The sequence below is a fragment of the Rousettus aegyptiacus genome, unplaced genomic scaffold (genome assembly GCF_014176215.1).
Source record: "Rousettus aegyptiacus isolate mRouAeg1 unplaced genomic scaffold, mRouAeg1.p scaffold_m13_p_2, whole genome shotgun sequence".
NCBI classification, from domain to species: domain Eukaryota; kingdom Metazoa; phylum Chordata; class Mammalia; order Chiroptera; family Pteropodidae; genus Rousettus; species Rousettus aegyptiacus.
In genome coordinates, this window is record NW_023416295.1 from 126,890,432 (window position 1) to 126,907,947 (window position 17,516).

At 34.4% G+C, this 17,516-nt stretch overlaps 2 protein-coding genes and 2 pseudogenes across 2 annotated transcripts; 2 read left to right on the plus strand and 2 right to left on the minus strand.

Moving 5' to 3' along the window:
- The first annotated feature begins 63 nt into the window (after positions 1-63).
- LOC107505828 (olfactory receptor 6C2-like) lies at positions 64-999 on the plus strand. Its single transcript, XM_016136184.2, has one exon. The coding sequence runs from the start codon at positions 64-66 to the stop codon at positions 997-999; it is 936 nt and encodes a 311-aa protein (XP_015991670.1).
- A 117-nt stretch (positions 1,000-1,116) lies between these two features.
- On the minus strand, positions 1,117-2,157 carry LOC107505819 (annotated as a pseudogene).
- Positions 2,158-12,880: 10,723 nt separating this feature from the next.
- LOC107505820 (olfactory receptor 6C2-like) lies at positions 12,881-13,861 on the plus strand. Its single transcript, XM_036235858.1, is given in 1 exon segment — positions 12,881-13,861. A coding segment is annotated over 1 exon segment (981 nt).
- A 2,208-nt stretch (positions 13,862-16,069) lies between these two features.
- LOC107505821 lies at positions 16,070-16,798 on the minus strand (annotated as a pseudogene).
- Positions 16,799-17,516: the final 718 nt, after the last annotated feature.

Sequence of the window (17,516 nt, forward strand, 5' to 3'; positions counted from 1 at the left end):
TTTAAAAATAATCTATAATAAAATGTCTCAATGTTACATGCAGATATAATAGAGGAGGTGACTATGAGAAATGGCACAGTAACAACATTCATTCTTCTGGGACTGACAGATGACCCTCAGCTGCAAGTGCTGATTTTTATCTTTCTCTTTATCACCTACATGCTGAGCATAACTGGAAACCTGACTATCATCTCCCTCATTTTACTGGATTCTCACCTTAAAACAGCCATGTACTATTTCCTACAAAATTTCTCCTTCTTGGAGATCTCATTCACATCTGCTTGTATTCCCAGATACTTGTACAACATAGCAACGGGTGACAAGGTCATTAACTACAATGCCTGTGCCAGTCAAGTATTTTTTACCGACCTCTTTGGTGTAACTGAATTTTTTCTCTTAGCTGCTATGTCCTATGACCGCTATGTGGCCATCTGCAAACCCTTATATTATGTGACCATCATGAGCCGCACAGCCTGCAGAAGACTTGTCTTTTGTTGTTGGGTAGCTGGTCTATTTATTATAATCCCCCCACTGAGCCTAGGCCTAAACCTGGAATTTTGTGATTCTAATGCTATTGATCATTTTATCTGTGATGCTTCGCCCCTCCTGAAAATCTCTTGTTCAGATACTTGGTTCATGGAACAAACTGTTATAATGTGTGCTGTGGTGACCCTCCTCATGACACTTCTGTGTGTAGTGCTGTCCTACATTTACATCATCAAAACAATTTTAGGATTCCCTTCTGCCCAGCAAAAGAAAAAAGCCTTTTCTACTTGTTCTTCCCACATGATTGTGGTTTCAATCACCTATGGCAGCTGCATCTTCATCTATATCAAACCTTCAGCGAAGGAATCAGTGGTTATTAACAAGGGTGTGACAGTGCTCACTACTTCTATTGCTCCAGTGCTGAATCCTTTTATCTACACACTGAGGAACAAGCAAGTCAAACAAGCCTTCAATAACACAATCAAAAAAATCATGATATTTTCCAAGAAGTAAGAGAATGTGGAGCTAAATGAACACATATAATGAACTCATCAAATTCCATCATCGGGTTAGATTATTCAAAACAGTCTCATTTATCCTGCTCTAGTGACATCTTCCTCATAAATTTCTTTAAGTTCCTTCCATAAACAGGAATGTTAATAGCTTTTTAAATTTAAATCCTGGCCTCACCTCTAAATTAAGAATACAAAAAAAAAAAACTAAGATAAAACAGAAGTATATTTGCAAATGAGAAATATTAAAAAAGAAATACATAGGTTAAGAAATGTTTACATTACCAGTAAAAAAATCAGTAATGGTTGCTATTGTTTCATTCAATCCAAAGCTTTCAAATGATTTATTTATTGAGTCACTTAAGAAATATATATTGGGTGCTTTTTTGGGTGCAGGTACTGTTTTAAACACCAAAAATAGAAGAGAGAACAAACTAGTAAAAACTTACTCTTATGTAACCTTAGTAGTAAACAGGACTGATTCTATGTAAAGGAAAGAAAAAATGGTTAACTTGCCCTTAAAAATTTTTTTCTTAAAAGGAAATTACAAACCTCATAATGGAAAAACATCTAAAATATTAAAACTTAGAAATTATATCTGTATATCTATCAAGTTAATAATAAGAAAAACTTTTTAAAATTTAACTTTATTATTATTTTATTAAGGTCTTTTATTTTATTTTTTTCACTCTCTCGTGCCATGAATTCATAGGGAATGGGCTCCAGCAGCTCAGGTTCCTTTCCATTAGTTCTCACAAAGTGTGCTTCTCTGGGTGGAGCAGGCTAGCGCTTCAGCTGAACCCAGGTAACTTTCTCTTTGGATTCCTTCCTTTTTTGATCATTTTCCTTCACATGTTTCAGGAAGCTATCTCAGTTCTTGGAGTGCTTAATATGCTCAGTATGTACATTAATTCTCTTGGCAAGAATCTTGCCCTTAACTTGTTTACAACAAACCAACAGCATACTGGATAGCATTGTAAATTCTTTCGGTTTTGCCAGGGTAACATTTGTGGGGCATTCCTTTGTGAACAATACCCAATATATCACCTTTCTTATAGATTCACATATATGTAGCCAAAGGAACAACTCCATGCTTTCTAAAAGACTTAGAGAAGATATAGTGGGTACCACTCCTCTTTCCCTTTGTGCTGGTCATTTTGGCGAATTACTGGAAAATGGTGACTCTGGTCAAAAAGAAAGCTTTAACTTTATTTTTAAAAAATGTTTTTATTATGATGACATTGGTTAACAACATCCAGTAAGTTTCAGGTGTACAATTCAACAGTAAGGCGTGCGCGCGCACACACACACACACACACACACACACACACACATTGCATTAGGTGTTCACTGCCCATAAATAGATTTCTTTCTGTCACCACATATTTGACCCCTTTTACTTCATTTGACTCCCTTATTCTTCCTCCCACCCTCCCTCCCCTCTGGTAATCACTAGTTTATTGTCCATGTCCATGAGTCTCTGCTTGTTTGTCCTGTTCGTTTGTTGTTTTTAGGTATATCCAACATATAAATGATATCACATGATTTTCAACTTTTTTTGTCCAGTTTATTTTGCTAAGCATGATTTTATTAAGGTCCATCCATATTGTCGAAAATGGCAATATTTTATCTCTTTTTATGGCTGAGTAATATTCTATTGTATATATACATCACAGCTTCTTTAGCCAATTGTCTATTGTAGGTCACTTCAGTCCAGTTGTTTCCATGTCCTGGCCACCGTGAATAATGCTGCTATGAACATCAGTGTGCAGATATCTTTTTGGATATGGGTTTTCAAGTCTTTAGGGGTAAATATCCAGTAGAAGGATTGCTGGATCGTATGGTAGGTAGATAGATTCTTAGTTTTTTGAGGAAACTCCATACTGTTTTCATAGAGACTGCACCAATTTGCAGTGTATGAGGGCACCTTTTTATCCACATCTTCTCCAACATTTGTTATTACTTGTCCTGTTGATAATAGCTATTTTAACAGGTGTGAGATGGCATCTCATTGCGGTTTTGATTTGCATTTCCCTAATAGCTGACGATGTTGAGCATCTTCTCATGTTTGTTGGCCTTTCTATGTCTTCTTGGAAAAACTTTTAAATGTTATAAGCTTTTCTCAGAAAAATATATGAAGTTATACTAAGCAAAATAAATCAGACAGGAAAATTTGAGAAACATTATTTCACTCATATGTGAGATGTAAAACTGAAAGCAACAAATGAACAAGACAAACAAACAGAGACTTAAGGACACTGACAACAGTTTAGTAGTTACCAGAGGAAAGCAGGGGAAGGGAGGAGGTAGATAAAAGCAAAGAGGGACACATGTATGGTGACAGAAGGGGATTTGATTTTGGGTGGTGAACACATATGACTTATTTAAATTGTATACTTGAAACCTATGTAATTTTATTAACCAATATTATCTCAATAAGTTAATAAAATTTAAAAAATACATCAAGTTAAAGGGAAAATGATGAAAAAAAGTATTGACTAGTTTGAGGAATTTAAATATTTTGGTATTGCAAAAACTGCCAGTTGTAGACAAATATATTGAAATTCCAATGCAGAATGTCACTAAAATAAGAAAACTAATGCCAAAAACTGAAGTGAGAGAAATCCAGTAAATAAAGCTGTTAGATACAGGATCTTTGAAACAGAAAATTTTCTAATAAAAATATGAAAAGCTGTAATAAAAGTACTGTATCTTTTATGATATAAAAAGTTATACATTGCAAGAGCATTTCTTCCAAAAAAAGAGGCTTATACAGTTCATCACCTGTAATTATTTCCCCCACCCCACTATAGTTCAGGCTCCAGAAAACTGAACATACATTTTCCCTCAATTTTTATGATTAGTCTTTTCCATATGTTGTTTCTCTGCCAGAAATATTTTCCTCATTCTTTGTTGACTCTCACTTTTTCCCTTAATTTTTAAAAAATTTATTATTTATTTATTTATTTAAAAAAATTTTTTAGGAACTTCTCAGCTTATAATCTCTTATATTTTATTTTTTTTTTACACCTACAGCACCTGGTCTTCCCTGCTTAACTTCCAAACTCAGACAGGATCAGGCTTGTTCAAGGTGGCATGGCCATAGACAATTTTTTTTTGAAATTTAAAAGTCACTCAGGTTATTCAAAAATTAAACATAAAACTACCATATGATCCAGTGATTCTACTTCTGGGTGTTCATTCAAAAGAATTAAAATCAAATTGTCAAGAGAGATATCTGCACTCTCATTTCCACAATAATTAAGATATGCAAATAATTTAAATGTCTATCAACTGATGGATGGATAAAGAAACTTTAGTATAAACATACAGTGGAATATTATCTATCCTTTAAAAAGCAGAAAATTTTGCAAAATGAAAAAATGTGGCTAGACCGGAAAGACTTTATGCAATAAAATGAAATAAGTCAGACACAAAAGGACAAGTAGTTCATGATTCCACTTACATGATGTATCTAAAATAGTCCAATTCATAAAATCAACCACTAGAATGGTGGTTACTAGAGGCCAGAGGATGGGAAATTGTTAATAAACAGGCATAAGGTTTCAGTTAAGATGAGGAAGCTCCAGAGATCTGCTTTAAAACACTCTACCTTTGGTCTACAATAATGGACACTTTTTAAGAGGAAAGATCTCATGTAAGGGTAAAATTTTTTAAGAGGAAAGATATTATATTAAGTGTGCTTATTACTACAATAAATATTTTTTGAAAGCCACACACACATACATAGTTTACAGATTTAAAAAAAAAGCCCATATAAATATGATTTTAAGTGAGTACCAATATCTAGCATGATGCTAGTTAATATTCCTTCATTTGATTACCAACTCATCATTTAGCAATATTCATTATTACTAAAAGAACTATTCCTTTGAGGTTTCACATTCTTCTAACATTTTTGGTCTATATCTTGCCTTGCCCTTGAAAAATAATGAAAAATTCAGTAGACTATATAATGTGTATTTGGTGAAAAACAGAATAAGCTAGGAAAACAATACATTAGTCATACTACCACGTTAATACTGTTATCTTATCACAACCAATAAATATCTTTCAGTCCAGAAAAAAAATCACTCCTACTGGCAAATTTTTTCTGCCAAATCCCACACACTGTCCAAACAGAAAAGAATTATCATGGAGTACATCCTCTGCTTCCTTAATCAAAATATGTTTCACAATATTTTCTTTTTTTCCCTCTATATATCCTTTAGTGGATTGTCAATATTGAAGTCAGACACTTTACTAATAGTATTTTCTTTGGTATAAAAACTGTCTGGCCATATTATGTTGAGAGCATGCCTTTCCTAACTATAAAAAGAATTTCAAAAGTAGTTTGAGTCCTTAGACAGAAAAATAAATAGGAGAAATAAATGAAAGATATAGGAATTTAAAAGGAATGCATTGTGGTGAACACGCAATGCAATATATTCATGATGTATTTTTGAATAGTACGCTTGAAACCTATATAATTTTATTAAGGAATATCACCTTAATAAATTTAATTTTAAAACGTTGAAAAAAAATAATATAAGGAATACATAAAACTGAGTTTAGAGATAAAGTTTTTTTTTATGTAGAAAATCCCAAATAATCTAAGAAAAAAATTGAGAATTTGTTAGGCAACTTGAAGCTCATAGATCAAAGCCAATATACAAAAATCAATTTTGCGTCTATAAACTAGAAAAGAAAAACAAGAAGAAAAATATTTTAAATGATTCGCTTTACAGTAGCACCCCAAAACAGTGAATACTTGAAAGTAAATGTATTGAATCATATACAATAACTCTTTCCACAGACATATATGCACATGAAAGAAAAACCCATAAAATAGCTAAATAAATTTAAAATTAACTAAATAAATGAGTATACCACATGAATGGAATGGAAGTCTCAATACTCTAAAAATGTAAACTGTTCCCAAATTGACCCATTTGATTTAAAGCAAAAGCCATAAATATCCTAGCAAATTATTTTTGTATAGATTAACAATCTGATTCTAAAATGCAAATAAAAATGGAGGGGACGAAGACTAAAAAATCACTTCAGAATAAGAACAAAATTATAATGGCGATAGTGTGGAGAAATAGACCACTAAGACAGAGCAGGAAATGCAAAACCAGATCCATGTGAATGTGCCTTGGTCTCCATTTCTGCAAGCCTGTCCGTCCCTGTGTCCTTGCTTCCTCTCCTTTCTTACCACAGTGCCTATTTTCCTCTGCCCTGTAGAAGCTTGGTTTTGCTACTGTTGAGGGCCTGCCCTGTTCTCTCAATAACTGACCCACATTTATAAAAGATCCGAAGGCATTTCCACAGCGAATGTGACTGCCGTGATACTATGAGAGTGGAATTTTTAATATTTATTGTGGATAGGGAGAGGAGCTACTAGGCAGCACAGGCAGGTATGTGTAAGCACTGATTCTCTGGTTCCAGTTCAGAATTCTTGGTTCCCAGCTACTGGGCTTTATGAAAAGCTAGCAATGCTGTGCATTGTGAAAGAGTGGGGGCGATCTCTGGACTTATGTAACGTGGAGGATACTGAGCAAAATACACCAGATCCTGCATTCCCAATAAACAGAGTGACACCTTTGGGTTTAGCAAGGGCCCTGTATATATGAAGTAGGAAATAGCAGTGATTATTTTCATATAAATATGTGCATATAAATCAGTTCTACCTTAACAGGACCAGCAGATGAACTATATGATCAGTAGAGTGAAACAAATAAACTGATTCTCCTATTAGTTTAATAAAGAATTTTAAAAACTAATGATCAGATATCTGGGGAAGACTGGCTTGAGCAGATCATATGAATGTGTTCTCTAACAGAAATCATTGGATGACTTCTAGTATTTTTGACAGTGTAAAGAGAACATAAAATTGTTGTTTTTACGATCTGATTTTTTTTTTTCTGCAACTGATGCTATTATGATTGTAATTCTTTTCTCTGTGGACACAGTCCCTCAGGGGTTGACTAATTCTTTCTTTCTTTCTTTCTTTCTTTCTTTCTTTCTTTCTTTCTTTCTTTCTTTCTTTCTTTCTTTCTTTCTTTCTTTCTTATTATCAAAAGCAAGGAAAAGGAGCAGGAACTGGAAAGCATTTTGGGGCAAATAGTTGATGAGATTCCCCAAATCTAAGAAATGAGCTGGAGCTTGGAATTCAAGAAGTCAATAGAACACCTAATGATCTCAACCCCAAAAGGCCTTCGCCAATACACATTAAAATTAAAAAAATCAATGACAAAGACAGAATTTCCAGGGCAGCCAGGGAGAAGAAAAGGGGTAACGTATAAAGGAAAATCCATTAGATTATCCTTGGACTTAGTGCAAACCTTACAAGCCAGAAAGGAATGGAATCGAATATTTAAACTATTAAGAGATAGAAACCACCAGCCTAGAATAATGTATTTAGCTAAACTCTCCTTTGGAAGGAGAAATTAAGACCTTTCCAAACATACAAAAATTGAGGGACTTCTCCACTACAAGACCTGCACTACAGGAAATACTGAAAGGGGTCAGCTCACCTAAAACAAAATGATAAAATAAAAAAAAAAAACAAATTAGTAATAAAGTGAGTATCAGGCAAATAGAAGCAGAGGAGTGCAATTCTTACTAAGAACAAGGCGTTATAAGCTTAAATAATAAGAAGAGAATTGTTATAACAAGATAATAATGAACATTCAGCATTCATAGAAACAAACTGAGATAACAATGACTGAAAAGGGGAGATTTCAAAGATCCAAATTCGGAAAGGGGAATGGAGATAAGGCATGTGCAGAAGAAAATGGATGATTTTATGTGTGTGTGTGTGTGTGTGTGTGTGTGTGTGTATTATATACATATATATACCTATTCCTATACTTATACATATACATATGTATAGGTATATATATAACTATCCTCTACATATTTGTAATGGTAACCACACATGGAAGATTTAGAACTGAAGTATATAACATAAAACAAAAAGAACCAGAGGGAAAAACCACAGAAGCAAACCAAAATAAAGAAAACAGAAACACAAGGACAAAAGAGCAATGAAAACACTGAGCTACCAGAAAGCAAAAGATAAAATGGCTATAAGAAGACCTCATATTTCAACAATCACTCTAAATGTAAATGGATTGAACTCACCAATAAAAAGGCAAAGAGTTGCAGAATGGATCAAAAAACAAAACCCAACCATACGCTGCCTTCAGGAGACACATATTAACTCCAAAGACAAATACAGACTCAAAGTGAAAGGGTGGAAAATGATATTTCAAGCAAATGGCATTCTGAGAAAAGCAGGAGTAGTGGTACTAATATCAGACAAAATAGACTTCAAAAAAAGAAAGTAAAGAAAGATACTGACGGACACTTCGTAATGATAAAGAGAATCAGGCACCAAGAAGACAAAACACTTATTAATATCTATGCTCCCAATCGTAAAATCTCAAAATATGCAAAGCAATTACTAACTGAACTAAATGGAAAACAGACCAAAACACAATAGTTGGTGACCTAAATACCCCACTGTCAGATAGGGACAGATAACCCAAACAGAAAATCAATAAGGAAATAACATCCTTAAATGACATATTAGACCAAGTGGACATAATTGACATTTACAGGGCCTTCCATCCCAAAACAGCTGCTTATACATTCTTCTCTAGTGCACATGGAACATTCTCATGAATCGACCACATACTGGGACACAGAGATAGCCTCGACAAATATAAGAGGGTTGAAATCATACCAACCATATTCTCTGACCACACTGCTTTGAAACTAGAGATCAGCTGCAAAAAGAAATCAGGAAGAACCACAAATACATGGAGATTGAACAACATGCTACTGAAGAATAACCTGGTCAGAGTTGAAATAAAGATAGGTCAAGAAATGAATAGAAACAAATGATAATGATAGTAGAACACATCAAAACTTTTGTGACGCAGCGAAAGCGGTCATAAGAAGAAGGTTCATATCATTACAGACCTTTCTCCAAAAATATGAAGAAGCCCAAATAAACAACCTAATGTTTCATCTTAAAAAACTAGAAATAGAAGAACAAATGAAGCTTAAAGTCAGTAGAAGAAGAGAAATAATCAAAAATAGAGTGGAAATAAATGAAATGGAAACAAAAAAACAATAGGAAAAAATGCAACAGAGAGCTGGTTCTTTGAGAAAGTTAATAAAATTGACAAACTCCTGGCTAGATTCACTAAAGAAAATAGAGAAAGGACACAAATAAACAAAATCAGGGATGAAAGAGGAGAAATTATGCAGACACTGCAGAAATACAAATGATCATAAAAGAATACTATGAAAAAGTATATAACACCAAATATAATAACCTAGAAGAAATGGACCAGGACTTAGAAAAATACAACCTTCCTAGACTGAATCAAGAAGATATGGAAAATCTGAATAGACTGATCAGCATTTTGGAAATTGAAAAATCAAAATCCTACTGAAAAGTAAAAGTTCTGGACCAGATGGCTTCACCAGCGAATTCCACCAAACATTTAAAGAAGATTTAATACTTATTCTCCTTAAATTCTTCCAAAAAACTGAATGGTGGGCAATATTTCCCAACTCATTTTATAAGGCCAATATCACCCTGATACCAAAACCTGGAAAAGATAACACAGAAAAAGAAAACTACAGACTAATATCTCCCATGAATGCAGATGCAAAAATCCTAATTAAGATACTAGGAAACCAAATACAGCAACATATTAAAAAGTTTATACACCACGATCAGGTGGGCTTCATCCCAGAGGCACAGAGATGATTCAACATACACAAATTGGTTAATGTGATACACCACATAAACAAATTAAAAAATAAGAATCATATGATCGTATCAATAGATGCAGAAAAAGCCTTCGACAAGATACAGCATCCATTTATGATCCAAACACTTAAAAAAAATTGGTGCTGAAGGAAAGTACCTTAGCACAGTAAAGGCCATATATGATAAACCCTCAGCCAACATTATACTTAATGGTGAAAAACTGAAAACTTTCCCACTAATATCAGGAACAAGGCAAGGTTGTCCACTATTGTCACTGTTATTCAACATAACATTAGAGATCCTAGCAAGTGCGATCAGGCAAGAGAAAGATATAAAAGGCATCCAAATAGGAAATGAAGAAGTCAAACTATCAGTATTTGTGGATGACATGATTCTCTCTATACAAAACCCTAAAGACTCCACAAGAACGCTACTAGAAACAATAAGCAAATACAGTAAAGTTTCTGGATACAAAATCAATGTTCAAAAATCCATAGCGTTCCTAAACTCTAATAGTGAAGTGTCAGAAAAAGAAGTGGAAAAAATAATTCCTTTTGCAATTGCAACAAAAAGAATAAAATATCTAGGAATAAATTTAACAAAACATGTGAAGGACTTATATAATGAAAACTACAAGACCCTATCAAAAGAAATTGAAGAAGATACAAAGAAATGGAAACATATTCCATGTTCTTGATTGAAGAATCAACATAGTTAAAATGACCATATTACCTAAAGCATTATACAGATTTAATGCAAACCCCATCAAAATACCATAAGAATTTTTTAAAGAAATAGAACAAAAAATCATCAGATTTGTATGGAAGTACAAAAGACCCCGAATTGCCAAAGCCGTCCTGAGAAAAACGAACGAGGCTGGAGGCGCCAATCTGCCCAACTTCAAATTATACTACAAAATGACAGTAATCAAAACGGCATGACATTGGCAGGAAAACAGACACATGGACCAGTGGAACAGAATCGAGAGTCCAGAAGTAAACCCGTATTTATATGGGAAATAATTTTTGACCAAAAAAGGCAAAAGCATACAGTGGATAAAGAATGCCTCTTCAATAAATGGTGCTGGGACAACTGGAAAGCCACTTGCCAAAGAATGAAACTAGACTCTTGTCTATCACCACACACCAAAATTAACTCAAAATGGATTAAGGACCTCAATATAAGACCTGAAACAATAAAAAGCATAGAAGAAAACATAGGAACAAAACTCAAGGACCTTGGACTCAAAGAGGATTTTATGAATTTGACCTCAAAGGCAAGAGAAGTAAAAGCTAAAATAAATGAATGGGACTACATCAAACTAAAAAGCTTCTGCTCAGCAAAAGAAATCATTAACAAGGTAAAGAGACAACCATCCTAATGGAAAAATATATTTTTAAGCAACATCTCTGATAAGGGCCTTATATCCAAAATATACAAAGAACTCATATGACTCAATAATAACAAAAAAGCAAATGACCCAATCAAAAAATGGACAGAGGACCTGAATAGACACTTCTCCCTAGAGCATCTAGAAATAGCCAATAAAAATTTGAAAAGATTCTCAACATTGCTAGCTATTCAGGGAATGCAAATTAAAACCACAATGAGATACCATCTCACACCTGTTAGAACAGCTATCATCAACAGGACAAGTAATAACAATTTTGGAGAGAATACAGAGAAAAAGGAACCCTCAGACACTGATGCAAATGAGTACAGCCAATATGGAAAACAGTATGGAGGTTCCTCAGAAAACTAAGAATTGTTCTACCATATGATCCAGCAATCCCTCTACTAGGTATTTATCCCAAAGAATTGAAAACCTAGATCTGAAAAGAATTTTTCACACCGATGTTCATAGCAGCATTATTCACAATGGCCAGGACATGGAAGCAACCGATGTGTCCTATGATAGACAAAATGGCTAAAGAAGCTGTGGTACATATATACAATGGAATATTACTCAGCCATAAGAAGAGATGAAATACTGCCTTTTGCGACAACAGGATGGACCTCAAGATAATCATGCTAAGCGAAATAAACCAGACAGAAAAAGTTGAAAATCACATGACATCACTTATATGTGAGATAGAAACCTTAAAGCTACAAAGGAACAGGATAAACAAATAGAGACTCATGGGCATGGACTATAGAGTAGTGGTTACCAGAGGGTAGAGGGCGGGTGAGGAGGGGTGAAGTAGATGGGGTAAAGGGGTCAATATAGGGAGGTAGGAAGAGGGTGAAATGGGTAAATGGCATAAATATATGGTAGCTGAAGGAAACTGGACTTTGAGTGCTAAATACACAATAAAATATACAGAAGTCAAATTATAATGTACACTTGAAAATTATATAATTGTATTAACCAATGTTACCCCAATAAACTTAATTGAAAAAATAAATAAAATATAATATTTTCTGTATTGTACATCCAGTGGATACCGAGTGCAAATTACACACTGGCAGAGAAACATAAGGAGAGTCAGAGGAGTCATCCAACAATGTTTAAGTTACATGTTAAAAAATAAAACAATCAACATAGACACATTTGATCAAAGTGGCAAAATGCAATACAAGTTATAGACGGATCAACAGAGCCTGTGAGTTGAGCCCAGGTTGGTGGTAACATATTTATATTTTATCATGGCCAAATCTTCATGGACAGATATGAAATGAATTATTAAATTTAAATATTGACCTTTGAAAAAGAAATCTTAGACATAAGAACAATCAGAATTTGTGTTGAATCACAACACCTCATGGGTTGTAGTCTGCCCACACGAGAAAATTTAGTCTTGGGTATAGAATAAAACTGTGAAATAAAAAACAAAAATGAGACAGTAGTACTATTTTTAAAACAATGTTTTAAAGTCTATCACAAAACTGGCAAAACAGTAAAATAAATAGTTGAATGGCAAAGGCCAACAGAGCACTGGTAATATCAATTACTAATTTATAGAGCAAGCTCCATGTGAATTAGTTTGCTGTCTCTAGTACTCAACTGTTTATTGCTATCTGGCTTTGATGCCACTCTATTCAAATGGGATATATCTAAATTTTACATTAAATTGAATAAAATGCAGTGATGAAAAACCACACAAAAACAACTTTCATCCTGTTAGGACTAACCAATGACCCTCAACTTCAAATTCCAATTTTTATGTTTCTATTTCTTGCATACATGTTGAGTATAACTGGGAATCTGACCATCACAGCTCTCACTTTTGTGGACTCCCACCTTAAAACACCCATGTACTTTTTCCTACAGAATTTTGCATTATTAGAAATCTCATACACATCTGCTCGTATTCCTAGATATTTGTACAACATAGCATCAGGTGACAGGCCAATTACATATACTATTTGTATCATTTGAGCTATTTTTGTGGACGTCTTTGGAGTAACAGAATTTTTTCTCCTGGCTGTCATGTCCTATGACCGCTATATGGCCATCTGCAAACCCCTGCATTATGTGACCGTTATTAGCAACAGAGTCTGCAAGAGGGTTGTCCTCTGTTTGGACAGCTGGCTTGCTGATCATATTCCCACTACTTCCTTTTTTTTTTTTTTTTTTACCAATTTGAAATTCTGTGACTCAAATGTCATTGATTATTTTTACTGTGAAGCAGCTCCTGTCTTGAAGATTTCACGTTCAGACACGTGGCTCATAGAGCAGCTGGTTATTGTCTGTGCTGTGCTGACCTTCATTCTGATGCCTGTGTGTGTCGTTCTGTCCTACACACACATCATGAAGACCATTCTAAAACTCCCCTCTGCCCAACAAAGGAAAAGAGCCTTTTCCACCTGTTCTTCTCACATGATTGTGGTTTCCATCACCTACGGAAGCTGCGTCTTTGTCTACATCAAGCCTTCAGCAAAGGAATCAGTGGCTACTGATAAGACTGGGACAGTACTACTGACATCCACTGCTCCGATGTTGAACCCATTCATTTACACTCTGAGAAACAAACAAGTGAGACAAGCCTTCAGTGATTTCTTTAAAAAAATTGCATTGACCTCAAAGAAACAAGAGAATGTTCAGTACAGAAATCAAATACCAAGATAAGCATAAACCACAAAGCTGTAAATCTCTGTCTCTTTTACATTTGATCTCCATTCGGGTTAACTTTCTCGAACATTTATTCAACCCCAAAGAACACACTCCACAGCATGAGCTCACTCCTTTAATCTCTCTACAAGCGAACCTCTTTGAAGATAAGTCCCAATCAGAAGATATAACAATAATTTATATTTATAGGTATATCATCCAAATCACTTTAAAGATGAAAGAGTCCTCCTGCTTTTCTCATGCATTTACTGATTACTTTTTAAAAATTTTTATTATTGGTTTCAAGTATATAGCACATTGGTTAGACCTTTATATAGTTTATGAAACGATCCCCTCGATTACTCTATCACCCATCTGGCTCTACACCTAGCCATTATATTACGGCTGACTGCAGTCCCTGTACTATGCTCCCTAACCCCATGTCCATCTATCAACTACAAATTTGTACTTCTTTAACCCTTCACCCCTTTCTCCCAGTCTCCCAATCTCCTTCCCTCTGGTTGTCACCAGATTGTTCTCCATATTTGTGAGTCTATTTTTTTTTAATCTGTTTTGATGTATATTAAAGGATAAAGAGAGAAATTGCACAGGGGTGTGCTAATTTAATTCTTTTTTTTAGCTGGCCAACATGTTTGAGTTACACTCTGGAGATTTTTGGGTAGATTATAGAATGTAACTAATTGCATACCAACCTACCTCTCATTATTTCTTCCCAAATGATACAAAGTAAAATAAGAAAAGTAAATTCTACACAAAAGGTAAGCAGAGCTTTTGTGTAAAAGGTCAGATAGTAAACATTTTTGGCTTTTAGACAGAAAGTATCTGTTAAATTATTCAACTCTGCCTTTAAAAGCAGCCACAGACTATATGCATATGAGCAGGAGTAAACATGTTTCAATAAAACATTATTTACAAGAACAAGTGGTGGGTATATTTTACTCTCAGGCCTTAGTTTTATGACTCTTGTTTTAGAATGTTGTCCTTACTCCTCAGGTACTCCTAAGTGGCTTTCCCAGTGTTCAGCTAGAAGCCTGTGCTTCAAAAGATATTAATAAAGTCTCTTCACTTTGGCTCGGCCAAAACTCCAGGCCCACAGAATGCTTCATCTCTACTATTTCTGTTGAATCCTTAGCTTTATTACAGATACACCTGGACTATATTTGCCCTACATGTGTTCAGTTAATCACTTATTAGCCAAGGATGCCTGGGGAATTTCTTCTGCCCAGATCTTGGCCCTGACCAGAAGATGCTAATCACTTCAGCTGACTTGGTCTCTACCCAGTTCAACTTAGAGAGACAATTATGTTGATCTTAGTCTCTAGTTTATAGTCATAGTGTGGACTGAATTAGTGCTAACTGTGGACTAATTTACTGAATTTCCTTTTCCAGAGGGATGCAGTTTTGAGCTGTTTATTGTCAAAGTTTTCTCATGTAGTTGATCTAGTTATATAATTATTTAAGGCAGAAAATGTGGGAATGAACTAGTTATTCTGGCAGATCTGGAAGCAAAATTCTCTTAGTTTTTTAGTTTGTTTTATTTTGGTTTGTGTCTAGTATGAGTGCTTGCATGCCACTGTCAAGCAGCTGTGGTCTAAATTTTGTTTTTCTGTTTCTGGAAGTAAATCTTCTAAATATTCTAGTTTGCTTATATCTTTCGTACATCATATTTTTTTTTCCAGATTCCTGATATTTATATTCTTACTTTGGTTACAACAGGTTTTAATTTTACTGGATATTTCTATCCAAGTTCTTTTATTTTTCAGTTTCGACATATTTACATATGCAAAGTAAAGGAGGTTAGCAAAACCATTATTTCGAAAATTTCCCAGGAAATATAAATACCATATTTAACATGCTATACATTTTTTAAAAATTATATTAGAAAAGCACAATAAGAGATGAGGGAGATTTTGTTTAGTGGAAATAATTTTCATGTTCTTTTAAAAATTTTATTTATTTAAATTTGTTTCAAGTATATAGTACATTGATTAGACATTTATATAGTTCATAAAATGATCTTCCCAATTGCTCCCTCCTTCATGTTCTTTTAATGAGAGTAACAAATGATTTGTTTCAAGTAGTTTCACAAATCAAGATTTGATGAGTTGTGAGGTTAACCTGACAGAACTAGTTAGATCTTCCATAAAAATGTCAAGGAACAATCTTTCATTTTCATTTGATAGTTCAAATTCAGAGTGCTCTTACTTAAGATAAATGTGATTTTTTTTTTATTGTGTCATCGAAAGCTTGTTTCACCTGCTTGTTCCTCAAAATATAAATGAAGGGCTTCATTAAAGGGGCAACAGATACAGTGAACTCAGATAACTCCTTTATTGATGTCTACCTCTTCTTTGGCTGAAGGCTTGATATAGATGAAAATACAGCTGCCATAAATGATGGAAATAACAATCATGTAAGAAAAACAGATGGAGAAAGCTTTTTTTCTTTGCTGAGGAGAAGGAAATCTTAGATTGTCCTAATAATATATATGTATGAAAGAATGACACCTGTCAGTATAATAGTGAATGTCAACACTGAACAGGTTATAACCATCTGTTCTATGAACCATGTATCTGAGCATGAAATCTTAAAAAGGGAGAATGCATCACAGCCAAAATGGTCTATGGCATTGGAGTGACAGAAGCAGTGTAATGATAATCTTCAACCCAAAGATCCAGCAGTAGAGAATGAGGATAGCACAGTTCCTGTTGTTTATGATGGTCATGTAATGAAGGGGTTTACAGATGGCCACATAGCAGTCATAGGACATGGCTGCTAGGAGAAGAAATTCCGTAGCCCTAAAAAGGCCAATAAGAAATATTTGACTGGCATAAGCGTTATAAGCAATGGTATTGTCTCCAATTGATAAACTGTACAGGAATCCCAGGAATACAGACTTGCAAATGAGACTTCTAAGAAGGAGAAATGTTGAATTAAAAATACATAGGTGTTTTAAGATGAGAATCCATGAGTGTAAGAATGATTATAGTCGTATTTCCAGTAATGCTCAGCATGTAGGTGAGAAATCAAAAAATAAAAACCAGAACTTTCAGCTGTGGATCCTCTGTATGTCCAAATAGAATGAATGTTGTTATTGTTGAGTGATTTCTCATTACTAGCTTTGACGTTTTAGGCTGTTCCCCAAACTTTTTGGCATCACGTACCAGTGCTCCTTTGAGAATCTAATGTGTGATAATCTGGGGTGGAGCTGAGGGGGTGATGTTAGTGCTAGGGAGAAGCTGCAGATATAGATGAAGCTTCACTGGCTTACCTGCCACTGACTTCTTGCTATGTGGACCAGTTCCTAAAAGGCCAAGGACTGGTACTAGTCCATGGCCCAGGTTTGGGGAACCCTGTTTTAGGCAACCTATATGTAAAACATCAAAAAAGAAGCATCTAAATAGAAGAAAGAAGGTAATAAGGCAAAAGTCAATTAAATAGAAAACAAAAATAAGAGAGAAGATGAACAGAATTAAAAGTTGATTTTTGGAGAGGATGAATCACATAGATAAAAAACTGTTGTGAGATAGATCTAGAAAAAAAAGATTAAGTTGATCAAGATTGAGAAATATGATGTAATTACAGCTTATGAGATATTAAAATGGTAAAACAGAATATTTTGAAAAGCTCTGTAAAGTAGATTTGGCAACTT

Coding starts and splice junctions, on each gene's coding strand:
- LOC107505828 (XM_016136184.2), top strand. CDS start 64: ATGAGAAATGGCACAGTAACAACATTCATTCTTCTGGGACTGACAGAT.